At 57.3% G+C, this 26,576-nt stretch overlaps 1 protein-coding gene across 3 annotated transcripts in view; it reads right to left on the bottom strand.

The window, feature by feature from the left end:
• ARHGAP23 (Rho GTPase activating protein 23) overlaps positions 1–26,231 on the bottom strand; it is a 73,886-nt gene extending 47,655 nt beyond the window's left edge. For all 3 annotated transcript variants that reach the window (XM_077806221.1, XM_077806222.1, XM_077806223.1), the window contains exons 1-3: positions 25,471–26,231; positions 11,985–12,164; positions 2,517–2,541 (exon numbers count right to left, since the gene is read on the bottom strand). In XM_077806221.1, coding sequence (XP_077662347.1) covers positions 2,517–2,541; positions 11,985–12,164; positions 25,471–25,779 — 514 coding nt within the window. In that variant the 5' untranslated portion in view covers positions 25,780–26,231. The remainder of the gene's footprint in view (positions 1–2,516; positions 2,542–11,984; positions 12,165–25,470) is intronic.
• Between the last annotated feature and the right edge of the window lie 345 nt (positions 26,232–26,576).

Genomic DNA, 26,576 nt, shown 5'->3' with positions numbered 1-26,576 from the left:
GGCTACACAGAACACACACCACAATTAAAAGAACCAGCATGATCTGGCACTGCGCTCCACACCAGCCAACACAGACTTCGAAGGCCACGTCCCGTCACGACCCAGAGGAACAATCGGGTCCTAGGGTGACATACATTATCTGAGAGCGGGAAGCACGTGCTCCCCTCACTGGACCCCTGGTGGGACAAGGTCCTCCTGGGCAGGAGGGAAGGAAGGTTTCAGCCCCTTTTCAATTGGCGGTTCTCAGCCTCTCCCCACCTGGGACCCAACCACCGGCCCTGATTTCTTGCCATGACCCCCCCCCCCCATCCCACAATCCTTTGGCCACAAGGGATTGGGGTCACAGCAAGAAGCTGTGGGTGATTCAGGGTTCTGGGCAGGGAATGGCACAGCAGGAAGGGGCAGGGGATGTGTCTGAGGAGTAGCCTGTGTGGGCCCTGGTCCAAAGGGCATCAGGCTTCCATCGCCTGGCACCCCCCACACCCCGCCCCAACCTCCAGACATGCTTCATCTGCAACTGGTCCCCCCCCCGCAGGGCTGGAGCCGAGTGAGGGGCCAGAACTGGAAGTTCTCCGTCAAGCCTGACACGTGGCTATCCGTTCTGACTGCATCAGATCCGGTTAACTCAACTCCAGCCTGGAGACGCAGGCGGGTGCTGGGCTTCAGACCTGTCCTCTGCACAAAGCCAACCCAAGAGCAGCTTCGGTAACCGTGCACAGGCCATTTCCAAAAGCATGGTCGCAGAAGTCACGGCTTCCCCCCGCTTCCAGGTGCCCTCCCAGGAGCGCCCACTCCCGCCCTGTGCCTCAGCAGACCCCACTCAAGCACGGACACTTGTACACCTCTAGGGCCCTGATCGGAGCTTGGTCTGGGATCTGTCTACAAGGACAACCCCCCCTCCTGTGACTCTGCAGGTCCGGCGATCCCTGTGCAGGGAGAGGCCTCACAGCGTGCGTGCTGCGGGACAGGCTGGGGGGCACTGCCAGGCTGGGCATCCCTGTAGGCCAGGATGGAGGTGGATCATCCCCAGAGCTAGGGGTTAGGACGGGGAGACCTCGGGACAGGAACAGAATTGAGGTGCCTTGGGAGAGACACAAGGGAGACCCAGGAGCAGAGCAGCAGAAGGGGCTGCGGGTTGGGATTGAGGACAGAGCTGTGGGGGTTCGGGGGTGCCCGGAATAGGAATAGCAGAAGGGGGCTGGGGTGTTGGGACTGGGAAGTATTTGCAGAGCTGTGCACGGGGGGAGCCCAGGAGTGGAATAGCAGGGGAGACCACAGGCTGCAACTGGGGAGCACCAGCGGAGCTGCAGATGGGCTGGAGGAGGGGCTGCTGGTCACATCGGAGAGCTGTGGCCAGGGAGGGCAGCGCCTGACTCTCTGCTGCTAGCCCGCTGCTCGGACACTGAGCTTGTCTCAGACAAGACCCAATGGGGGCTGGGAGCCAGAGGGCCTGTCTTGCACTGTAACCCCCAGGGCAGCTGCTGGGCTCTGGGCTAGGGAAAGACACCAAGAAACCGCAGCCTGAATCCAGATACAAACAAGGCGAAAGCTCGTGATGTGCACCCAAAGCACCTGCCGGCAGGCTGAGGGAGTCGCTTTGCGCCCTCTGATCCCCCCAAACCAAAACGCTGCTGCCCGCCTTGTCCTGAGCTGTGCATTAGCACAGCCCCCCTGTGGGGAAAGGCTCCTTCGCTGTAAACCTAGGTCAAGTCACAGTTCCCAGCCTGGGAGGGATGAACAGCACCGAAACCTGCCAGGTGGCAAGCTTTATCCCTTCCCAGGAGCACCTGGTCTGCGGCCGGCACACAGCCGGAGCCAACCAAGAGCAAACAAGCGGACAGGAAGAGGTGGGAGAACCAGCTGGTTCTGGGCTCTAGTCGGGAAGGTCCTAGCTAGGGGCGGAGACGCGGGGAAGTGCCAAGCTGCAGATCTAGGTATTGCCAACGGGGCATCAGCTAATGGATTTAGGGATGAATAATGCAACCAACCGCTAGCCAGCGGGGGAAGGGGACAGATACCCCCAGATGGCTGGGATGTTAGGGGGAGTCGTACCACAGAATCTCTACACGCGCTTCCTCCTGCACGGCCTGAGATCACCCCACCAGGCAGCGCAGCCCCCCCTTGGCGTTGGGGGCACCCAGCTTGCCCATCTCCGAGTGTCGCTGAGCCGGTTTCCCTCAGGCCTAGGTTTCGGGCTCTTATTTCAGCCGAGTGGCCATTCACGCCTGGGGAGCTGGGTAACTTCATCTGTGATGGAAAGATCCCCCCTCCCTGCCCGGCTGGCCTGCTGCTACACTGATCTGCTGCTCGGCAGCCTGGTGCATTTCACAAACCACCATCGTCTGCAATCACTTCCCTGGCAGGGAGGTACTGAGTCTGGGCTGGGCTGTGAAGCAGGCCAGAGCGCCAATCAGCTCCCTTTCACACCCGGACATCCAGACAGTGTCTGGCCACAAGGGCGCACACACACACGCACAGGCGATACAAGCGGCCGCGTGCCAGAGATGGGTGCTTACCTCCTCGGTTTCCATTCTCTTCCTCCTGCACAGGGAAGAGAGAGACACAGCGTCACAGCTGAGCCACGGAGGCTTTGGAGGAGTCGGGAGAGGGACCGATCCCCGGGACAGTTGATTAACGAGAAGGGGGGGAACCCGGCATCAGCTCAGCGGGCAGGGACCATGGGTAACCTTTGGGGCACCGAAACGCCAGCAAAGTGACCCGGCGCCTTCTTATCCTCCCTCTGCCGCCCGGACTGCCCAGAGAACTCTTGACACAGGATCTCCCTGAGTCGTCAGCACATCCAGCTCAACAGGGGAGGGGAGAGAAGGGGTTTATTCTCCCTCTCAGTGACTGTATAATGGCCATTCCAGCTTCCTGCCATGGGGGATTAGCCAAGGGGAGAGCGTCAACGCTTCAGAGGAAACCCTGATGCAGTCATACGGGGGGGGGGCCAAATCTCGGCTCCCACAAGCCTGCTCCCCAGAAGAAACAATCACAGCCCCCCGGGGCCACCGGGCGGTGGGCTCCACTCACCCAGGGCCCTGGCTGGAGAATGAAGCTGCAACCTCCTCTCTCCCATAGGGGTCAGCGCAGCTCCAGGAGTTGTGGGGTGGGGCACCATGATCAGGCATCCCTTGAGCAGCCTCTGCTGGCCCCTGGGTGGAACGTAAAGCTGCCCCCCAGCCCCAAGGGTAAATCCTCTCACCCACAACAGGAGCCTGTGTCAGGAGGGGCGATTGGGGTGATCGCTGTGGGATGCCGTGGGCAGCTGGCACTGCTGGAGGGAAACAGAAGCTGCCAATTCAAACCCCCCCAGGATTGGCTGGGTCTGGAGCAGAGGCAATGGGGGACACAGCCGCCCGGGCCAATCAAGGCACTGTCGTGGGCTGGGAAGAACCAGGAGGAAGGCAGCAGATGGCAGCAGAAAGCAAGACGGCTCCTGCAGGAGACCCCAAGACTACGTCTACGTCTACACGGCTGTAAAAGGCCCGCGGCATGGACCACCTGACTCAGGCTCACATAAGAACACAAGAGCGGCCAGACTGGGTCAGACCAAAGGTCCATCCAGCCCAGTGTCCTGTCTGCTGACAGTGGCCAATGCCAGGTGCCCCAGAGGGAATGAACCTAACAGGTAACGATCAGTGATCTCTCTCCTGCCATCCATCTCCACCCTCTGACAAACAGACGCTAGGGACACCATTCCTTACCCATCCTGACTAATAGCCATTAATGGACTTAGCCTCCATCAATTTATCCAGTTCTCTTTTAAACCCTGTTATAGTCCTAACCTTCACAACCTCCTCAGGCAAGGAGTTCCACAGATTGACTGTGCGCTGAGTGAAGAAGAACTTCCTTTTATTTGTTTGAAACCTGCTGCCCATTAATTTCATTTGGTGACCCCTAGTTCTTATATTACGGGAACAAGTAAATAACTTTTCCTTTTTCACTTTCTCAACACCACTCATGATTTTATAGACCTCTATCATATCCCCCCCTTAGTCTCCTCTTTTCCAAGCTGAAAAGTCCTAGCCTCTTTAATCTCTCCTCATATGGGACCCGTTCCAAACCCCTAATCATTTTAATTGCCCTTTTCTGAACCTTTTCTAATGCCAGTGTATCTTTTTTGAGATGAGGGGACCACATCTGTACGCAGTATTCAAGATGTGGGCGTACCATGGATTTATATAAGGGCAATAAGATATTCTCCGTCTTATTCTCTATCCCTTTTTTAATGATTCCTAACATCCCGTTTGCTTTTTTGACGGCCGCTGCACACTGCGTGGATGTCTTCACAGAACTATCCACCATGACTCCAAGATCTTTCTCCTGACTAATTGTAGCTAAATACTGTATGTATAGTTGGGGTTATTTTTTCCAATGTGCAGCGGGGAGAGACATTGTTGCCAGGACTCAAAACGCCAGAAGTGGAACCTTGTGATGAAATAGTTTGGGTTGAGGAGTTCTTGTGATGACCTGAGAAGGGAAACTGAGGGCTGGGTGCTGCAGGGCCGCCCCATGCCATAAGGGGGCGATCTGGAGGCAGCGACCCTGGTTACCAGGGCCAAAACCTTGCCTCGCGGCTCAGAAGAAAGCTGATGGTGCCACTCTAATCACCAGGCACAGCATCCACGCCAACAGAGGGGCTGGCAGAGGGAAGGGGAGCACCCCGCCGCGGGGGGCTGAAAGTCTCCCCACTATGGAAGCGCCGCTCCGGTGATGCTCTCAGGAGGGCAGTCCCGAGCCACGAGCGTGGCTATATTTAGCACTGTCATTATTATCCAGAGCGAATCGTGGGAGGCCACATGCCGGTTTCGGCCGGAGGGGCCGTCTTCACGGTGCTGCATTATTTATGGCACGATGCAAGCTGACAAGATCTGGAGCTGGGAGGGGGAGCGAAGGAGGCGTCTGGATTTTGGGAGAGTTCCTGTCCCCCATGGGGGACTGACGTGGGGATACCTCCGAACTCAGAGCTGATGTTCCTGATCATGGCTTGACCCCAGCTGGTCCCGGTCACTGGGGGGATGCTCCAAAGTACGCCCAAGACTTCTTAGACTCCAGCTCGGCTCGGCTCCCCTGAATGTCACTTTCGAAGTTGCCTGGAGGGATGAGCTGGGGTCACATGCCAGGATTCCCCAGGTTAACTCGCTGCTCCAGGCCAATGGAAAGCAGGGAAGTGGGGGGCAGGGCCCCATCAGGACATGCAGCCTGCGACCAGGGCAGGTAGGTCCCCCTTTGGGATCTCCGCTCGGCTGGGGGTGGCACAGACTGCTCAGCCTCCAGGCAGGGGAGCCTGGACACGTCCCGGAGGACTCTCGGTGCTAGGAGAGACCTACGATTGCACATGGGTGGGGAGCAGGAAGGAGGAGCAGCCCCCTTGAACCCGCGGGGGAGGAGTTTTTCCAAGCCCCGCTGGATGGGGTCACTGAGGTGGCGGCTCCTTCCCCGAATTGCACAGCCAAAGTAGCGAAGCTGGCGAGTGGGGCAGGATACAAACACCCGCAGCTACGGTGGGGCCACAGGAAGGGAGTGGGATGGGGAAGTTCCCTTAAGCCCAACGCTTCCTCCTCCGCAGCCCCACCCTGCTTCTCCCCTCCCCTCCAGCCTGCCTTGGCTCCTGTGCCAGGCAAGGCAACCCAGGGGGTGTGTGGGTTTGGTTCCCCCCACGGCACGGAAAGGTGTGACCCCAGCACTACGTGGAATGCAGAGCTCCTGTCTGACTCCCAGCTGAGTCAGCTCCACCGAAACTTGCCCCCTGAGATCTGGCCTGGGGCCCGGCTCCCACGCTGCACTTCCACTCCCTGCCTTGCTGCTTTCCAAACCTGTTCTGATCCCAGGAATAACTGCCCTTTGTTCCGATCACCACTGGGGGGACCCTATGCCTGGAGCATCCCTGATCAATTCACCGGTCCCTCTGCCAAGCACCAGCCCCCAATTCATGGCCTTGATCCCGGGGTGCAAAGCTCCCTCCTGCTCTTTGCAGGGCTAACTCGGGCTCCCCTGCCCGGGGATCTTGGGTGCTTCCCGATCCTGGCTCATCACTTGGCCCTTCACTCATTACATAAGAACGGCCAGACTGGGTCAGACCAAAGGGCCATCTAGCCCAGTCTCCCAACAGTGGCCAATGCCAGGTGCCCCAGAGGGAATGAACAGAAGAGGGAATCATCAAGTGATCCATCCCATCGCCCATTCCCAGCTCCTGGCAAACAGAGGCTAGGGACACCATCCCTGCCTATCCTGGCTAATAGCCATTGAGGGACCTATCCTCCAGGAACTTATCTAGTTCTTTTTTGAACCCTGTTATACTCTTGGCCTTCACAACATCCTCTGGCATTGTTCTGCACCTGCCCTAGACAGGATCACGCCTCCCTCCTGGGAGCTTGTGGGAAGCTATACAGCAAGGCCGGGGAGCCCTGTAATGCTTCAAGAAATGCAGAGGCAGAAAGGAGGCCGGATGGAGGTTTCTGGATGGGTGGGAGCAGGATACAGCAGCCTAGAAAAGGATCTGCTCACCCAGGGAGAGTAGGAGAGGTGTTGTTCTGTTCCTGGGCAAGTCACTTAGTCTACCCTTATAGCTCACTCCCTCAGCTCGACAATGAGGCTAGCACAGGGCACGGCGAGGATAACCCCACTAGCGACTCAGTGGTGCTCAGAGAGCCGGATAAGCCCCTCCAGAGATGGGGGAGGCTTGAAGGGGGTGGGGGAACCTTGGGAGCACTACAGAGTCAGGCAGAGGGGCTGCATGGAATCATAGAAGATCAGGGTTGGAAGGGACCTCAGGAGGTCATCTAGTCCAACCCCTGCTCAAAACAGGACCAACCCCAACTAAATCGTCCCAGCCAGGGCTTTGTCAAGCCGGGCCTTAAAAACCTCTAAGGACGGAGTGCCCCAGGGGCCGCTGGACCCTCCAAGACAGGTCCCCCTTTGTCTGAAGGACACTGCACAGAAGAGACGGGGAGAGAATCCAAGCAATTCCAGACCCCAGGCAGCCTTTGAACGGGCCTGGCAGAAACCTGCTTTTCCTTTCCAAAGTGACCCAGACAAAGGCTCAGCTGGTGGAACCCAAGAGCGCTGGCTCCGGCCGTGATGCTGAGTCCTGCCTGGTCAGCAGTTCCAGGCCAGACGCTGAATCCGAAAGAAACTGTGGCCAGCAAACAGTGCTGGGGTTGGGGGTTGCTCAGAACAGGCACCTCAGTGCCTGGCATCCCCACCGCTCTCTGGGACAGCTTGGCAGTGCTGGGAAAGGGGCTGGAGGGGAAAGCAGCCGGGCCACAGTCCCACGCGGAAGGGAGTTATCGGGTGGTCTCATCACACTTATGTTGCCAGCCCTGCACCAGGCTGCCCCGGGGAAAGGCAGACAGGAGTCAGGCCCACGTTGGAGCCCTGTCATGCAGCAGGAGAAAAGCAGGCCTGTGTCCGGGGAAGGGATTTCTGAACAGCTCCCGGGATGCAGCACAGAGAATGCAGCCAGGGCTCGGCGTCAGAGTTTCTGGATGCTGCGTGCCCGAGCAGAGGTCCTGGGCTGGGATACAGCCGAGGGGGTTCCTGGGCCCTGTGCTTTGGGCAGCCGTGTCACAGTCCTGCGCACAGCAGAGGTTGGAGAGCCAGGTCTCCATGCTGGAGGCTCCAGGATTTGGTGCTGAGGTACCGCAGTCCTGTCTCGCTGCCACACGTTCCCAGATGCTACGATGCAGCCAGACATTGACACGTCTCAATATCAGACGACTCCAGATGCTGCCGTCGGGGCTCCCCTCATCCATCATGAGCCAAGACGGGGAAAGGGGCTAACAGCTGGGTGCTATTGTCAGATGTTTAAACGTCTGCAAACACGTGGTGGAAAGATCAAAGGCCACCTGGAGACAAGATGCTGTTTGATTCCCAAAACAAGTCGGGCGGCCAGGGGGAGGAAATGACTTAGCGAAGGAACTGGTCCTGAGCAGCCATGATGAAGCCCCGTGTGTACCTCCCCTTCCCCAGATGAGCCCTGTCATTAAATGCTCTTCACCCCAAAGGGTCTCACGTCTCCAGCCAATGAAATTCCCACTTGGCACATGTTCACCCTGAAAGATCCTGGAGTATTTTACCAGCTGCCCTTGTAAGGCAATCTCCAGTTCTAAGGGACTGCCCCAAACACAGGGTGGTACCGTCCCACTCCACCTCCACCCAATCAGGTCAGCCGTTGGAGCGGGTTCTTCGGGCAGATTTCAGGGCATGTACCTACCCTACTGCGCCAGCGAAACGCAGCCACTGCGGGGCGGAGGGTGGCCGTCGAACCAAGGACAGAGCAGAGAGGGGCAATCTGAGCCAGGTCCTGTGTAGAACACAAAATGAACTCCAGGACCTGGAGCGGCTGCAAAACTATGTGTGAAAACAACAGCGTGCCCTACGTTCAACTGGGCACATGCCCATGGCCATGCGGCCTCCTGGCTTGCACGCCAAAGCTGTAAATACCTTCATGCGCAAGCTAGGCATGTATTCTACATGTTATTAACTATAGCGGAGGCTAGTGGCCCCAACCGAGCTCAGGGCAGGGGCGGAAGAGGGTCCACACGTGCAGCAAGAGACAGCTCCTTCCAATGAGAGCTTATCATCTAAGCAGGCAAGAGAGAAGGTGGGAAATAATCTTTCCTTTCGCCGTGGTACTGGCTGGAGAATGCAGGCTGAGATTAAATGACTTACCCATGGTCACCAGGGAGTCAGTGGCAGAGGCAGGAACTGACCCCCCCCCCCCGGTTTCCTGAGTACCAGCCAAGGGTCTTGACCCATAAGATCATCCTTCCTCTTTACACAAATACCTTTCAGGAGCAGTCCAAGTAGAATTGAGTGGTCCCTGGGGTTTTACAGGTTGGATTGTTAAGAGGTCCCAGAGGGGAGATAAAAAAGGCTTGTACTAGTTCGGTTAGAGAGGAGCTGGGTGGGAGAGGATTTATAGATAACGACTGGTTAACTAAGAAACCAGCCGCCATTTCTCTTGATCCTGCCACCGCAAAGCAAGGAGCTCCTCCACCTGACAGGCAGTAAATTTGAAAAGCTGTAAATTTGCTACCAGTCAATCTGCCGGAGGCAGCATGTAGCAAACCTGTGGAATTCGTCGCCACCGGCGCTCAGCAAAGCAAACAGTACAGCGGGATTTGCACAGGGGGATTTACGGGCACCCACCAACAAACAGAGGCAGCTGTACAAAGCTAAGGAGTCAGGTCAAAAAATGTTCCAACAAATCCTCCTGCTGCAGGGCAGAAGCTGCTCCCTGCTTGGGGAGGGAGGGGAGGCGTGCAGGGGGCGCCGGGTTCGAAAGGAATCGTTTCTCTCACGGATGCGTTGCGCAACTGAAAAGGGGCGACAGCGTCCCTTGAGCCAGCAGGCCCTGGGCACCAGAGCAGACTCGGGAGCTTTTGCTTTGGCAGCTCCTGCATTGCTGTGACTTTCTGCCACTGAAACCTCTTCTTCCTCCCCAAGCCACGAGCCTGCAGCAATCAGCGGCACCGCCATCCCCCCGCTCTGTCCCCCCAGGGACCAAGAGGGCAAATCTAGGAATCAAGCAGGGGATCCCTTCCAAGGCAGGGGGCTGGATACTCCTGCTCTCCCCACCGTACGGTTTCAGACACCGCCACGCTCCATGGGCAGAACTCATTGGGCCCCAACCGAACTAATATTCCCCTGAAACTCGGGGGTTATTCTGCAAGAATTGTGTCGGGCGAAGAGTCCAGATCACCTGCCCCAGCTGGTTGCTTTAATCACCACTTGCTGCAGCGTATGCGTCCTGCTAGGGAACATCAGGGCGGGCCACGTCCCTCGGACCGTTTCAAGGGAGCCCATCGGCTGCGCCTGTCTAGCCTGCTGTTCAGCGGTGAAGGGGTTAAACTGTGTGCCGAAGGTGCAGTTCTCAGCCTGAACCCGGGGGGCTCCAGCAGCTGGGTGGGCTGCAGGGGGCTGGGATGCTCCCCGGATCCCTACCTCTCCATACAGCTGAGTTACAAGCAGAGTCAAAGCCCTACCGCAACTCCCCGTTCTGGGGACAGGAGCACAGGATTCTGGGATGCACCCCTGGGGGCGAGCTGCACAGCTATGGGAGAGGGTCCAGAACCCTGAATGAGGAAGCTGATGGGGGCAGCCCCAAGGCTGCACTTCCTACACCAGGCTCCCCAGCTGGGCTATGCGACACTCCCCAGTTATGGAAACGCAGCCTCCCCCGGGCTCCCGCACACCGAGCTCTGCAGCAGCCTTCTTGATACCAATCGCAAGAGCAAGCCAGCCCCCGTCTCTGGGATCGCCCCACATACCAGGCGTTTGGCTGTGGTACGTCTGGGGAGGTAAGCAAAGGCCCCCATCCACATCCGTGCTCCCGCAGGTGCCAGGCCAACAAGCAGTACCCCAGCCAGGTGCTGCTCTGCTCAGAGAGGAGCAAACACAAAGCAATTCCAGGCCGTAGCGGGTCAGGGAGTCAAACAGCCGCGCTGGAGACGGTCGTGTGGTTATTCTCTCTGACACGGGTAGGCAATGCCAGGCTTCAGGGAGGCATCTGCCGGCGGCAGTGAACAGGAAGGAATTCCCCCCTACTTGGCATTACACAGTACGGGATACTGCAAAAGCAACATGCATTGGCCTCTCTTGGAGGAAAGATACCAGACCCGATGGGCCAACGCCCCAGTCAGGTAGGAGGCAAATCCTCTGGTTCAATGGTCCTGAGGCAACTGACTGTGTATCTGGCATGGGCTCCACCGTAGCAACTTCAGCAGCTAAGGAATTTATTTCACTCCATTCTATGGCAAAACCCGCAGAGCATCTGGGCACAGGCGCCGGGCAGGGGTGGGTTTGCAGGGCTGGGGGCTGCTCAGAGCCGTCGGTTTCTCGTTAAGACGGTAGCGTTTAGTGGTAGAGAGCTGCGGTGGGGGGCTTCTCCTTCAGCTGTGGCCCCATTCACTGGCCAGACACCACGGTTCTCGCCAGGCCGGGAGCGGATTCATTCGCCTCCATTTGCCCTTCCTCTCCACAACCAAAGAACAAACAGTACGGGGAAATCTAAGCCAGCTTTCCTTCCCTGGACTGTCAGGGGCCATCTTCTCTGCCACCAGCTGGCTGTAGCCAGAGAAGAGCATCCTGCCGGTGGGAGCCCCAGGGAGGAGGCGTGTCTGCCTACAGCCAAGGCCAGGCTCATCCAGTGCCCACCTTGGCCAGAGGGAGGTCACCATGATGCAAGGCCGCTGCATGTATTTAAACCGGGGGCGATGCTGGCGAGCGTCCATGGAGGGCAGTGCGGGGTGGGTGACTGAACCATGGGAGAGAAGGGGGAACCAGCCACTCTGGAGTGATGGTGCCTGGGACAGAGAGGGATGGAATTTCAAGGGTTTTGTTTTAAGAGGGGCGGAAGGGCAAAGAAACTGGGGGACCATGGGGCACCTGTCCCTAGTGGAAATATGCAGAATTCAAAGCACATGGCAGAGATGCAAGCCAAGGCAATGGACAGTCTGAGCAAGAGAGTCAGGACGCTCCATGGGTCAGAGGGAAGGCAGTGCTGTGGACCGTTCACACCGGATCCAGAGACCACAATGAGCTGAGTGCGTCGGATTGCAGAGACTCAGAGATTTCCAGGAGGGATCACGGTCAGGTAGTCAGACCCCGGCCCAGCACAGGCTTGGGGGAGGGAGGGAACCAGTGACTTCTTAAGCAGGGAGAATTTGAAGGGAGGTCACTACCATATAACAGCTGGGAGGGAGCCAGGGAAATTGGCTTCTTTGGGTTGTTTCCCCTTTGGGGACCCCGGTAAAGTTCACCCACAAGTCACCCTGGGGAATCCCATAGGGATCAACATCCAGGCTGTCCTGGGGACCCACAGCTGCCCTCTCCCCACTCCTCCCAACCCCCCCTCAAATAACGCTATCACTGAACTCAGCAGAGGGAGGGGTCCTCCTCCCAGAGGACCAGCCCCTGCCAAATGGACACGCCCCCCCAGGCTGACGGAGCCAGGGAGGAGAGGCAGGCAGTGCTACCTTGACATCGGAATGGACCGCCGACTCTGGGGGGTAGACGATGAAATGTCGGAGGGTGAAGCCGAACCCCCCCTGCGAGCTCTTCCGCAGCAGCACCGTCTTCGGCCCCACCCAGGGGAAGGGCTCCTCCAGGGGGGCGTTGTCATTCGGAGAGGTCCCATCTCTCCGGCCCAGCGTCGGCTGTCGGGGGGCAAGAAGAAAGGGGTTAAGGCAGATCTCCACTTGGATTATTGTGTACTTCCCTCCTAGCCCTCCCTGCCAGCCCCAGCGAAAGGAAGGACAGGCTGGTGGTTACGGCTCTGGGCTGGTACTCAGGTCACCAGCCTGCTGGAAGATCTGGGTTAATTCATTTCACCTCTATCTGCAGCGCCTGACACTGCGGGGCCCCGATCGCAGCTGGGCCTCTGGGGGCTACTGGAAGGCAAAGGCTCATTCATTACTGTGATGCATGTTGGCGTTATGGTAACACCAATCCAAGATCAGGGCCTCGTTGTGCCAGGCACTACACAGGCCGAGAGCAAAACGACTGTCCCTGTCCCAGGAAACCCATCTACATTTCCTACCCTGAACTGCTCCTGGGCACAGTTAAAAAGTTTCCATGTCCCAATAGAAATTCCTATCTGTAAATTTGTTCATTCCCCTTCCCACACAGGAATAGCTACACCGGCAGAAGGACCTTGATCAACAAAGGGATCTACCGTAGGCAGGGGTCTACCATGGTAACGAGACCATGAAGTGACCCAACTGGCGTGTACAGATGTTCCCAGCTGGCAGGAGCTGCGCTGGAGAAGGCTCTTGCACCTGCTGCCAGGAGCTTGTGTGAAGCTGGAGGGAGACGAGGCCAGCGAGCGGAGATTGAGGGAGTGGAGGAGAGAGCGAGACTAGTGCTGCGTGGCTGGCTGGACCGAGTGTCAAACAAGGCAGGGGCTTTTGAACTGGATCCCGGAGCGAATGGGGAACCGCCAGGGCAGCCTGAGGAGGGGGATGCGGCTGGGGAAGGCCAAAGGCAGCATGCTGGAGCTCGGGAAGGCCGCAGGGTTGGGAACTGCCAGGGCAGGGGCAGCATGAGAAAAAAAGCCCCTTCCAATTACATCCCTGGTGATAACTGGAGCGTGGGTGGAGCAGGGACGAGGCCTCTCTGGGAGGCACTTGGCTGGAGGGAGTGAAAAGAGGGGGCAGGGGGCGGGCATCACTGTGGGCACTGGCATGCAACACTTCCTGCAGCAGATCTCACTTCCCAGGGCCTGGGGCTCAGCAGTCCCCAGCTCCTCCTTCCCTTCCTGCAGGCCAACAGCCACCTCCTTCTGTCCTCTGCAGCCACCTCCTCCTGGCCACCTCCCCAGTAAAGCCACGGGGCAGGGGCCTCCCCTGCAGGCGCCACACGGTGCTATCGCCTGACGGCAGCGGGCAGATTCTGAACGACGCCCAGATTGGACAATCAGCGGCTCCCAGCTGGTGGCTGCCGGATTTTCAGCTGGGTCACCGGACACGCAGGGAGACGCTCTATCAGTTGGACATCTGAGCCACTGAGAAGGCAGAGCACAGCCTGGCTGCCTGTGGCAGACCGAACACCAAGTCTCATGGCACCGTCTCCCCGGCAGGGTGTGGGACGCAGACATGCCGCAGCCCAGCTGGAGCTGCCCTGTTCAATCAGCCAACCAAAGGAATGCGAGTGTGTGTAATCTGCAGGCCCTGGGGCTCCCTGCCAGCTGCCCCGCCTTCCTGCTCCCCAAGCTTTGCAACATGACACGCTGTACTTTAGAGACATGCTTCACCTTTGGGCCCCAGCTTGGACCCAGGCTCTTTTGGTTCTATGGTGCCTCGCCGCACATCACGTGGCTCAACAAGATTACAGGGCATACCCGTCCCTGCGGCATTTGTGGCCGTTGGCCAATGGATCCCTCCTACGGGGGAGGCCTCTTCCCAACCCTCCCGTCCCCACAAAGCTGTTCCAATGACAGGCCCGATCCTGCAACCCATTCACGGGACCTGACTGGGAGCTCTGCAGGACTGGAATAAACCAGAACACTCCAAGCCCATTTCCAACTGCGGACAATACGACGGGCCACTGAAATCTCCCACCTGCATGCGCCAACGGGCACAGAGGCCCAACAGCTGCTTCAGGGCCTTGTAAGTGTCCTGGGGCTGCCAGAAAATGTCAATTCATAACTCCTCCAGCAACTCAAAACCACGGACTCAACAGAAACTCTGGTTTTCTGGCTCATCATACCAGGTAACACACCCGGCTGCCTGCTAACACATAATTGACCACTCCATTTTAAGGGGTCTCCTACAGCATGTGCGTGAACCCCACATACTTAAATCTGTCCTACCTTACATTTAGCTTGGATGCTCTGGTTATCTTCTCCAGACCCGAGGAAGAGCTCCGTGTCCCTCAAAAGCCTGTCCCTTCCCCCAGCAGAAGTTGGTCCAATAAAATATATTAGCTCCCCGCCCTTGCCTCTTACAATGAATAATAAACCCTGACTCTTTCTAAGTGCTTTTCATCAGTAGATCTCAAAGCACTTCACAAAGGAGGTCAGTAGCATTTACCCCATTTCACAGGTAGGGAAACCGAGGCACAGAGAAAGTGGGGACAACAGCACTGCCCTGCCACCCTGGGGGGTCATGAAGATAAATCCATTACAGGTGGTGATGTGCTCTGAGCTCTAGCAAGGAGAACCGGGTGATGTGATTGTTCTGGTTATGAAATATGTATTGGCAGGGTTTGTGAGACAGATAAACGTGGCAATAATTCCACTCCTGCCTCGTTCCCCTTTTCCATCTGCGAGATGATTTTATTGCTCTTCCCCCAGCCCCTAAGAGAGACACGCACAAAATCAAGAGATGGGATAAAATTATCATAAAGCTCCCTAAGTGATTTAGGAGCCTCCCTCGCATTGACTTTTAATGGGAAAGCTTGGGGCTTGTCTGCACAGGGAAATCGACCAGCAAAGCTATTGTGGAATAACATCCTACGTGGATGCACTTATTCTAGAATAGCTGTAGCGTTTTCAGTTCACGTCCTACCTGATTCAGAATCACTTTCCTGCACAGACAAGTCTCAGGCTCCTAAGTCCCTTTGGAAAATGAGACTTCGGCTGCTTAGTCAATTGGGTGCTTTTTAAAAGTTTCCTCCTGGGGCCCAAGTCCGCGGTGCCCTGCACACTGGGCCCCATTCTCCACTTGCCTGTGGGGCCTAGTGGATTGAGCACTGGACTAGGACTCAGAAGAGTTAGACTGGCTATAGTCCTGGCTATGTCACGACAACGCCCTATGCCTCAGTGTCCCCATCTGTAAAACAGGGATAAGGATTCTGCCCTCCTTCGTACAGTGTTATGTAAGAGCTAGGCAGTATTGTTTTTGTTGTTAAACCTGTGCAAAGGGAGTGCAAATTTGCCCTGGTGCGAACGGCTGCACAAGCAGGAGGCCGGCGGGGACTCGGGTCTGTTAGACGCGGCTGACAGGCTTAAGCCATGTCGCAGGATATGTCCGAATGTAGCAGCAAAATGGGATCGATGCCTGTCAAGGTTCCTTCCCCACTCTGAACTCTAGGGTACAGATGTGGGGACCTGCATGAAAGACCCCCTAAGCTTATTCTTACCAGCTTAGGTTAAAAACTTCCGCAAGGTACAAACTTTGCCTTGACCTTGAACCGTATGCTGCCACCACCAAGCGTGTTAAACAAAGAACAGGGAAAGAGACCACTTGGAGACGTCTTTCCCCAAAATATCCCCCCAAGCCCTACACCCCCTTTCCTGGGGAAGGCTTGATAAGAATCCTCACCAATTGGTACAGGTGAACACAGACCCAAACCCTTGGATCTTAAGAACAATGAAAAATCAATCAGGTTCTTAAAAGAAGAATTTTAATTAAAGAAAAGGTAAAAGAATCACCTCTGTAAAATCAGGATGGTAAATGCCTTACAGGGTAATCAGATTTAAAACATAGAGAATCCCTCTAGGCAAAACCTTAAGTTACAAAAAGACACAAAAACAGGAATATACATTCCCTCCAGCACAGCTTATTTTACCAGCCATTAAACAAAAGAAAATCTAATGCATTTTCTAGCTAGATTACTTACTAATTTAACAGGAGTTGGAAGGCTTGCATTTCTGATCTGTTCCCGGCAAAAGCATCACACAGACAGACAGACTGACCCTTTGTTCCCCCCCACTCCAGATTTGAAAGTATCTTGTCCCCTCTTTGGTCATTTTCGGTCAGGTGCCAGCAAGGTTACTTTAGCTTCTTAACCCTTTACAGGTGAAAGGGTTTTGCCTCTGGCCAGGAGGGATTTTATAGCACTATATACAGAAAGGTGGTTACCCTTCCCTTTATATTTATGTCAGTGCCGAACAGCAGAAGGGGTGAAACATTCTGGGGGCATGGAGGAGGAAAACCGACAGGAGGAAAAGGGGAAGATTTGTAATGACTGGAACAGAGGTCGGCAGCTGGGAGGGAGTGGACTGGAAGGAGATAAGAATCGTGGTTCTAGAGAAAGGCTGGCCTGGTGGATACAGCTAGGACTCAGGATATCTGGGTTCAGCTCTGGTGCCTGGATCAGACGCCCTTTATCACCTCAGACAATTCATTTCACCGCTCTGTGCCTCAGTTTCCCAACCTGTAAATGGGGGGAGGGGTGATCACACAGCTTCCTTGCCGTGGAGAGGCGAGCCTGAATAAACAGGATGTTTTAAAGGACAAGGAGAGCCCCAGCCAAGAGGCTGAACAGAAGAGCACAGTATTATCATATACCAAGACTTGGCAATTCCATAGCCAGAGGGACATCTCGGGCTGCAGAGGCCTGCACTCCCAGCCCTGCTCTCAATGCTGAGGGAATCGCATGTCGCCTCCTTGGCTTGAAGCTGTTTAATCTGGGACATTTGCAGGGACAAACCCGGACCAGAACCCTGTGCCCAAGAGAATGGATCTGAGCTATTCTCATGCCTTCACCCAGGCTCTGCCTGCACGGAGGATTCGCTGTCTTCCGGTCAGCGTGAACCCAAGCGCAGACAGGCAAAGCCACGCAACTGAGCCTGGCTCCAAGCAGGAAGAAGCTGCACTGGGTGCAAATTGTGACTTAGTGTCTGGCTTTATTGTGCACCGTCTGCCTCAGCACGGCTCCCCTGCCGGCTGGACTGCCCAGTTCAGACAAGGCCGCCACGTCCCCTAAGGCTGTCGCTCTGAGACAGAGAGCCCCATTAGGCGGGGGATGCAGATTTTAATCGCGCTGAGCCAGCCTGCCTCCTGCCCCCCACAGGACTCCCAGTCCCGACAGAGATCCAAGCAATCTATCCAGGGCATAAAGGGCTTTCCACGCTCTCCCTTTCCGGAAGAGCGCTTCACGCTTATCAGCCATTTGCAACACAGAGCCTTCCTTTGGCTCAGGCCGGCTCGTGAGATTAAGCCCCTGACAACTCTCTGAATAGCCCCCCGTGCCAGCCACCCGGCACCCTCCAAGCCCGCACTGGGCCAGCGCAGCGAGCCGAGATGGGCCAGGGCAAGCCAAGCCATGTGACAAACAGCTGGATACCGACCGTTCCTTCTTGCGTAGAGCCTGGTGGGGTTGATTGTGCCAAGAGCCAGAGGGGGGCCTGGGGTGCGGCACAAAGGGACGGGGGACACTCGACCACACACAGCAGGGCACATCACGCAGGCCTAACCCAGCTGCGCTGAGGGGTTGTAACACCCAGGGTCAGCGCTCAAAAGGGAAAGACAGCCCCGGAGCGGCAGCAAACCCAGATTCCTCCTGGACTCGCTCTTGTCACAACAGCAACAAAAATGCAGGAAGTGGGAGACAGGAGGGGTTATCGGAGGGCAGCGCTGCTGGGGTGGGCATCCAGGGCACCCTCTCGGTTCCAGAGGGCAGGGAGCATTTGACTGGTGTGAAACAGACAGACAGTGACCAGGGAAAGAAAAGGAGGAAGGCCAGGAAGGGAAACGCGGAAAGGGAAAAAAAGAACTAGAGATTAAAGGAGAAGGATGTGGGGAGGCAGCAGCAGGTTGCTGAAGTGGCTCCTGATCAAGCCCACCTCTAGAGACCCTTCCCGCCTGAAAATCCCTCCCAGGCATCCTTCTGCTCTGGCGTGTTCAACCAGTCGGAAAAAGCCGAACATCTGATCAGGCCGCATCTGTGCGCTCCCGCTGCTGCATAAGCCAAGCCAAAGCTGCCCCCCAGGACACCCCTGAAACAAAGCATTGCCAGACAGGGCCCGAAGGGACTCCCGTCTCGCCCCCGCGGCCCCCCAGAACACACGGCTGCTCTGCCAACGGTAACCCGGGGGGGAAATGCAAATACTCCGATCTGGCAGGCGCAGGCGGTGCCCTAGAGAAGATGGGCCTGGCACTGCCAGGAGGGCAGAAGCCTATTGAATAAAGTGACTGTGTGCGAGCACCTGGCACTGCCCGAGTCTCCCCAAGGCAGAGAGGCCAGAGGCGGAAGAAAGAGACGCTGAGTCGGCCCCTATTCCCAGCGCTCTCCTCCCTTCAGCGTGCCCGGGGAGACAATCCCAGCAACCGGAGGCTCTCCGGGGAAGGGAGTGTCCCGCCCGTGGGGCCTCGACCTCGAGCTGTGTCTCTATGTCCTACAGGGCTACAAATGCCCAGGAGGTTCCTCGGCGGGGCGGGCAGGGAAGTCTGCACAGTAGCTAAAGCACAACAGCCGACCTCAGGAGATCTCAGCTGCGGTTTTCAAATTGCCCAAGGGGTTTGCCTGCCCAGTCCTCGCTCAAATGACTGGGAATTGAGCATCCAAATCCCCGAGGTGGCTTTGACAATCTCAGCCTTCAGTTCCATTCCCAGCTCCGTGCCTCGGTTTCCCCATCTGTAACACGGGAAGAGGCATCGATACTCCATCACAGGGAGACGGGGTGGTGAGGTTTGATTCACTAGCGGGTGGGAACCTCTCTGGGATCCTCCAGCGGACAATGTCAGAGGCGCACAAGTACGATTCATTCCCATCCCATTGCTCTTAACTCTACTAACTCCAACTGCCGATGGTTCCGGCTCCCAGGGGATGCCCAGCTGCTTGGAGCTTCGCTCCACAAACCAACACTGCAGGAGCCGCAGGACCCCGTTTCGGGGACCCCGGGTAATTACAGCCAGTGCAGAGGCAGGTTCTGCTTTACCTACATAGACACCTCAGGCTGCCAGCAGCCCCAGCCTGGCCACGCGTCGCCACCACATACAAAGAGGCCTGGGCCCAACGGCCGGAGGCAGAAGACGGAGCAGGCGGAGGATCGGGGGGTCCTTTCTGAGCCCTTCTTCCTCCCCCACTCGGGGCTTCGTTAATATTCCCAGAGCTCCGGCCTGAGCGGCAGCTGAATAAGATCGCCCCTCGAGGAGGAAGGGCATGGGAGAGCGAACCGGCAATGGGCTGAGGGTGTTAAAATTCAGAGGCTGTCCTCCCTCGGCCTCGTTACTTGATGTGGGAAAGAAAGAGCGAGTGGTGGGGGATGGGGGGGCGCTCGCAAAGGGGAGGGGGTACAAAACCCCTTTGTCTCTCCCCATCCTGCTGGACAATACAGTCATGCTGTAGAAAGGCTTGTCCTGTCCTGCATGCGGGAACACGCTGCCCCAGCTCCTAAGTGCCTGGCCTCCTACCCAGGAACGGCTCCCCTGCCTTGGGCCTGGGGCCAGCTTTGCACATGCCACGGCCGTGGCGTCCTGCCCCGGCGCTGGCCAGAGGGGTGCTCAAGCTCTCTGGGGGTCGCGGTTTGCAGCCTGAGAAGATCTTCTCCTGCCACGACCAATCCAGAGGAACCATGGCAGGGTGGCCTCAGGCCTGGCCCAGTGATCTGTTCTGGGCTCCGAGCCTGTCCTGCTTGAGAAGCTGCCTGCTTCCAGCGACTGGCCGCTCTGACAAACCCGCCGGTCTGAAACAGGAGCGATCGCGGGTGCCCAGCCCATCGCTCAATGCTCCCCAGACCGGCGTTATCACAGGCAACAGTGAACCCACTTCCCTCCCTCCTGCCTGCCGTTAACAATAATGATCCCTCGCTCTCACGCAGCGCTGTTCTCCAGAAGATCTCCGAGCTCTTGCCAAAAGGAGGGTGGGATCATCCTCCCTATTTTACAGATGGGGAAACCGAAGGACGGAGAAGGGCAGGAACTTGCCCCGAGGGCCCCCAGCAAACCAGCGGCAGACCGGGGATAGACCCAAGTCTCCTGAGTCCCTGTCCAGCACCCTAACCATTAGGTCACACTGCCACAGATCCTGCAGACAAGCCAAGACAGGAAGCAGTACCAAAGCGTCCCGATCTCTATCCTCCAAAGCCAAGCACCTCCAGGCCGCTCCCGCCCAACTCTGAAGGGCAAAAATAAAGATGCCCAGCGTGACACATTCGCCTGTGTCTTTCCCGAGCGACGAAGAGAGGCTGCCTGTTGGCAATGAAAACCTGCCGCGGGTTAGCTCGGCCCCCCACCCAGAAACCGCGGGGAGACGGGGGCCCCATGCCAGGCTTTGGGGTCTAGTATTATTATTAGTTATTTGTTGTGTGGCAGCGGCTAGGAGGCCTAGTCCTGAAACAGGTCCCCGCGGTGCTAGGTGCTGTACAAACAAGGAACAAACAGCCCCTGCTCCCAAGAGTTCAGAGCCTAGATCCAGAGCAGAAGAGAGAGTTCGCCGCAAGGCGTCCCGCTGCCTTCACTCCAGCAGAACCTGGCCCACGGTACAAGGAATTCCCTGCAGCCCGTTGGGAAGCCCTGCCCCCTACGTGCTGTTATGCAATGACCCACTCCGATTCCAACCAAGCTGCCATCTTGGTTTCAGGACACCCTGGTCGTTCCGGGACTGGGCATCCCAGCAGACCTGGAATAAACCAAATCTCTCTGGTTTTCGGGTCAGATGCTTACGAAAGGCCCGAAAGCCTGAGATCGGCCACTCGACAGCTCTCCTGGGATCCAAGCAAGAGTCCAGGAGCAACTGGGCCGCGCTGGGTTTGAGACACTGCAGGAGGCTAAACAAAGGAAGCCCTGATTCCCCAACGGTGAAAAGCGCCAGGGGAGCAAATGCAATTGCGCTAATGGCCATGAAAGGCCTAATCCCCCCGACGTAGCCTTCTCCAGCCATCCTCCAGCTGCAGCCTCCGGCGCTCCTGGCAAGAGCTACTGATTGGATCTGGGCAGAGCCCCCAGGACAGGCTTTGACTGCTGGGTCCCCAGGGGAGATTTTAACATGGCAGCGGCGCCCCCAGGCGATTGCTAGCCAGCTGTCCCGCCCCACTCAGGAGCCTAGAAGGGGTCTGATTCTCTGCTGCCTTGTGTGCTGAGCTGGGAAAATGCCTCCCATCCAGGGAGTGTTTTGTACCCACATTGCAAAGGCGCAAGGACAAGCAGAGGAGAATTCGGCTGCAGGGGATCCAGACCCAGCTTGCTCTCTGCCACAGCCCTGCTCAACAGAGAGAGAAGCCATGGGACCAGCCCCAGGCCACTCATCTGCCAGCCCCTGTAACTACCTCTCAGCGTGAGGCTCCAGGCAAAGCAGGGGAGCCCGGGCCCCGCTGGGGAGATGCAGGAGGATCCTCGCCATTTCAGATCAGGAGTGCCTGGCTCAGCTACTTTCCCCATCTGTGGTCTCCATTGTCCCGGCTGCCTGTTCGCTGGATTATTTTTAAGCTGACAGCTGAATGTGCCCTTGTGATTCTAACCAGTACAGGCAAGCCTCGGAAAGAGAGCCCGAGAGAGGGGGCAGCACATGTGCCACCTAGACATTAACCTGCAGCCATTACGACTCCCTCGCCCGCAGCGTCCACCCCAGACACACCAGTCTACCCTTCGCAGGGACGTCGGCAGGGCTCCCACACGGCTAGTCTGTGGCACTTGTTTAATTACACACCTGCCCATGGTAACAGCTTGCTAGGAGCTGCATCCAGGAAAGCTCCTGCCCGCCGCTCTCTCTGCTGCCTGTTGTCTCTCACCCCCCTCATCTTCCATTCAGGCCCCCTCACCACCACCCCCCAGCCAGCAGATGCCAAGAGGTGGGGGGCTGCGGGAGTTCCTTGCCAACAGACCAGACAGCAGCCGGCCAGTGACCAAAGGACCCCATAGCATGAGATCCTTTGCCCCTCACAACCAAGGGGGCACCCCCAACATGGGCAAGTCCTTCCTGCCAGCCTGCCCTTTACGGCAGGTGGGCCGTTACCCTTAGCCCATCTTTCCGGCTATGTCCCTTGCTGCTGGCCCGTCCTGGGCACAGCCTTCAGACCACAGGTCAGTTATACCGGGGATGACTGTGGCCCAATGTGCCTAGACAGGGCCAAAGGGCCAATTCTGCAGCCCTTACTCCTGGTGAGTAACACTTACTCAAAAAAGTAGGCCCACTGACTTGAATACAGCTACATCCATAAGCGCTTCTCTGCATCAGGGCTGCAACATCATAGCCGTAAAGGATTAGAAAATGGTGCCTGTCCGCTCCCCTCGGCCAGTGGGGCTCAGCCGTTCCCACTGCATGGCCCCCCCAGATCACAGCAGAAATGAGTTGCACAGCGCCCTGCTCATCTAGCCACTGGAAAACAGGAAGATGGTTGCGACCCCCTGAAACATTCTGTGACCTTCCTCAGGGCGAGACCCAGGCTGCTGTTCTGTAACACATAGGATCAAACTCGGGGCCTCCTCCGACCCTCGGCCCCTTTCCCCGGAGGAGGGACGAGACCTGCAGGCACCTCTAGAAACGGATCGCGCTGGGGGGAGACGGCTGGTTTCAAACAGGAGTGGGACTCAGCCCATCGAAGGCACGTCAGTTTCTCAGTCAGCGCCTAGTGAAGGCTCGTGCGTCCTCCGACACAGGACTTCGCCCCAGCGCTGGGTTCGGATCGTCACTGAGCGCACAGGGCAGGCTGCCTTTCCAGGGAGCGGAGAAGTCCATTTCCCCCCTGCTCCTTCACAGAGTAGTATTGAGCAGCCTGATGTTTCCAGAGATGTAGCCCAGCCCCATGGCAGGTGCCCAGCGCCCCCCCAGCAGAGCAGGCATGGTTAGAGACACAGGCAGGAGCGAAGGCCAGGCCCAGGGAAGAACAAAACCTGCCGCTGGACAAAGCGATGCCTCCCCCACCAAGACCATTCCAATACCAACCGGATGCTGGGAGCAGGGCCGGCTCTCGCTCGCAGCCGTAGCAGGTGCGGCAAAGCGTCGAGTGAGTTTGCCCGTGGGCAGCTGTGGCGTGGGAGGAGCGGATGTGGCTGGAGCAGCAGAACCCCTGGGTGGGGCATTACGTGGCATGCGCCCAGCGTGCTCCTGCTGCTGGCCTTAGCAACCTCTATCTGCTGAACATGCTGCGGGCCTCATTTCCTCTCTCTCTTCAGTCCCTTCCCCTCGCTGCAGTTTGACAGAAAGAACCAGAGGACAAAACGCTCAGGAGGCCCTTTGGGCTAGTAAGGGCCTGGACTGGAACCTCGCCGTGCTGGGTTCTGCTCCTGACTCTGCCCCGACCAGCAGCATGGCCTTGAGCAAGTCTCTTCTCTGTGCTCCGGTTTCGCCCCATGTCTGTTTAGACTGTAAGCGCTCTGGGGCAGGGACCGTCTCCAGGTAAACATTTGTACAGCACCCAGCCCAGTGAGGCCCACCCATCGCTGGGGTCTCTAGGTGCTATTGGAATAAACACACGTCCCACCTTGAGCATCAGGAAAGGCCAAGTTCAATACCTGGCCTGTCACCCTTCCCCCATGCCCCTTCCTTCTCTGGCCCTGGAGGAAGCCAATTTTTCCCCTTCTTTTTATTTTAACTGAGGACAGAAGCAGTTGGGTGGCTGGGTCCCACTCCCTAATACTGCTCCGCTGATATTCACCATGAGATGTGCAGATCTCTGGTGATGGGAGTCACCCGCAGTCCCCCAGCAAGGGCAATGAAAGAAGCCCCACACAGATTGATGCCTGACTCCCCAAAGGGCGGGGGGGGGGGCAATTGCTTCCTGTTGGCACATCCCTCGCACCAGACTCTTTCAGTGTTACACAGGTCTCAGTTTTGCTCTGTACGTAACAGCAGCAACTTGAACGTCTTACAGCCCCTGTTCTAGGAGGCTCCCGGCACATAACTAATTCAGAGGCCACGTGAAGCTGGTAAATATCTGCGTTTTACAGGTGGAGAAACTGAGGCATGGAGGAGGAGAATGATTTGCCCAGGGTCACATAGCAACGAGTCCTGACATCCCCAGCCCCTTGCACTAAATCACTCAACAAGGCTGGCCCAATGTTGTGTATAAACAACCCACATGAAAACTAATCACAGCAACGATTTGTACAAGCCGGTCATCTCAACGCTGGGCACAAAGCCATCACTGACTCACTCACTACCGGCTGGCAGATCCCTGGGTTCACAAACACAGAGAAACCTTAACTCCCTCCCTTTATGTTCCTCACCCTGCGGTCATTCATTTGCCTCTCTCGTTCTGTCTGCTTTGCATTTTGTCCCCCATTGTGAGCCGACTCGACAGCCCTCAGAAGGGACGTCGGATGCACGACCGTCCAAGCACACAGTGAACTTACAGCCTCTTAGCTCTGTTCTGGGCACGCACTAAGCACTCCGTCAGCAGGTTAAGAGAGGAGGAAGCAACGGCTCACCAAGGAAATGCTGGTGGAACCCCAAACTCTGGGGTCCCTTTGTCCACTCTTTTCCCAGCTCCCCACAACCCCTCCACACTTCACCCACTTTCCTTCCCAACCCCATATATTGATTGTGGGCCACACTCAGGCAAAACGCACATTAACGTCAATAAACCCAGGATCTGCTCCATTCTCGTTTATCACTCACACTGCTAAGCCGGAGTATCTGGTCACCATTCACTGAGAAGATATGAACCATGACATAGGGTAGAGAATGACTTCCACTACCCCCATCCCACAAACCTCAACAGAGAGAAGACCAAGCAGATAACCCGCCACGCAGAGTCCAACACCAAAACCAGAGGGCCAGAGACCCTTCAGGACTTTTCAGATCAATGGTCAAGACCGTGGTGGTGACTAGCAGAAGAGGCAGGACCAGCCTTAGCAGAGACAAGGGACGGCCCTCCCTGCTGAAGTTCTGGGGAGGGGGTATCATGAAATACACCCCAGAAGATTAACCCTGCAGGCGCCTTACCCCAAAGCAGAGATAGGGGTGGAGAAACAAGCCCAGTCACCTCCCCCATACTCCTGGCAAAACTTGGGGCAGAAGGGTAAAGTCCCAGGAGAGAGAGACCCAGGGGAACAGAAGCTAGCAGACCTCCACCCAAGCTGGTGTCTTTGCCCCAGGTGCCATGTTCACGGGCATCACTCGTTAGTCCCAAGTCCTAATCATGGCACACAGCAATACTTAGCCTCCAGTGACCCCTCTACTTCTTAGCACCCATCCACTAGGGGGTTAGGAAACATGCCCCCCCAAATCATTCACACTCCCCCCATCAGACAGTGAACTAAGGCTACAAGGACTGGATCCCCCCTCCCCAGGTTCCCCCACTCCGGGGTCAAAGGGGATCTAGGTGTGGTGACCAGGGCGCGCCGACGCATCTCTCACCATGTGGCGTGTCTCCAGCTGAGGGTGCGAGCGGCGTTTCTGCCTAGGGAGGGCGGCCCCGGCACGGTACCTATGCGCCAGGTCGGCATTGTCATTCCGCAGGCTGGTCAACCAGATGCAGCGGGGCTCAGGTGAGCTGCAGTCCACACCGATGGGCTGCTCAAACCGCCAGCCCTTCCCCGCCCGCTCCACACTCCACAGGGCCTTGCCCACCACCGACATGTTCCTCGGCGCAGCCAGAGGACGACGGGGTCCCCGCAGTCCCCTGTGGGGTGCCCTGTCCCCGCTGCCCACGCCTTCTTCCACCATCCAGCAAAGGGGAAGGGAGAGATTCTCCCTGGAAAGTCACTGACGGGGCGGAAGGAGTGAACTAAAGATTCTTTTGGGAGAGGCAAGTGAGCTGAATGGATCTCAGTCCCTCGCGCAGCTGGTGCCCATCCCCTGTAGATCCATCGGTGGAGAGGGAACAGCAGAGCTTGCTCCCTGCTTCCCTCGGCTAGCCCCTAAACTTCAGCAGACTCTGGTGTAAAAACCCTCCCTGGCTGCCAGGCGGAGTCAGCTCGCTCGTCTGGTGTATCACAGATGAATGTTGATCGTTCCAGTCCTAGGCATGCCAGATACACGCACCCCCTCAGGACGCTGACCTGAACGCACACACCCCCACCCCCACCGAGGGGAAGGCACTGAAACCCCCTGACGCCGGAAAGCCAGCTTCCAGCCGCACTGGGAACCAGCAGAGGCTGAGCTGAGGAGGCAGGAGCAGGCGGGCGGACGGACAGATAGACAGCGAGAGAGAATGCAGACGCTCTGCCTGCAGCTGCTCCGGGCTATCAGGCCACCCAGTATCACCCCGCCCTCCCACCCCCTCTGGCGCTGCCTGGCTGGGCGACCCAGCCCCCTCCAGCTGACACAAGCGCAGGGGGGTTGGAAGTTTCACTTTGCTGATCTTTTTTTTTTTTAAATCCTCCGGCTTCCTCCTCTCCCTCCCTCCTGGCCTCTTCCTTCCTTCCCCAACTCGCTTCCCAGCCTGGCAGCCCTGCGCCTGCCAAGAGAAGGTGGGCGGGGGGGGGGGGGGGGGAAGTGCATTCTAGTGACTAGAGCAAGAG

The sequence above is a fragment of the Eretmochelys imbricata genome, chromosome 27, assembly GCF_965152235.1.
Source record: "Eretmochelys imbricata isolate rEreImb1 chromosome 27, rEreImb1.hap1, whole genome shotgun sequence".
Taxonomy (NCBI): Eukaryota; Metazoa; Chordata; order Testudines; family Cheloniidae; genus Eretmochelys; species Eretmochelys imbricata.
The sequence above is the reverse complement of the archived record's forward strand: the minus strand, read 5'-3'. Positions and strand labels throughout refer to the sequence as shown.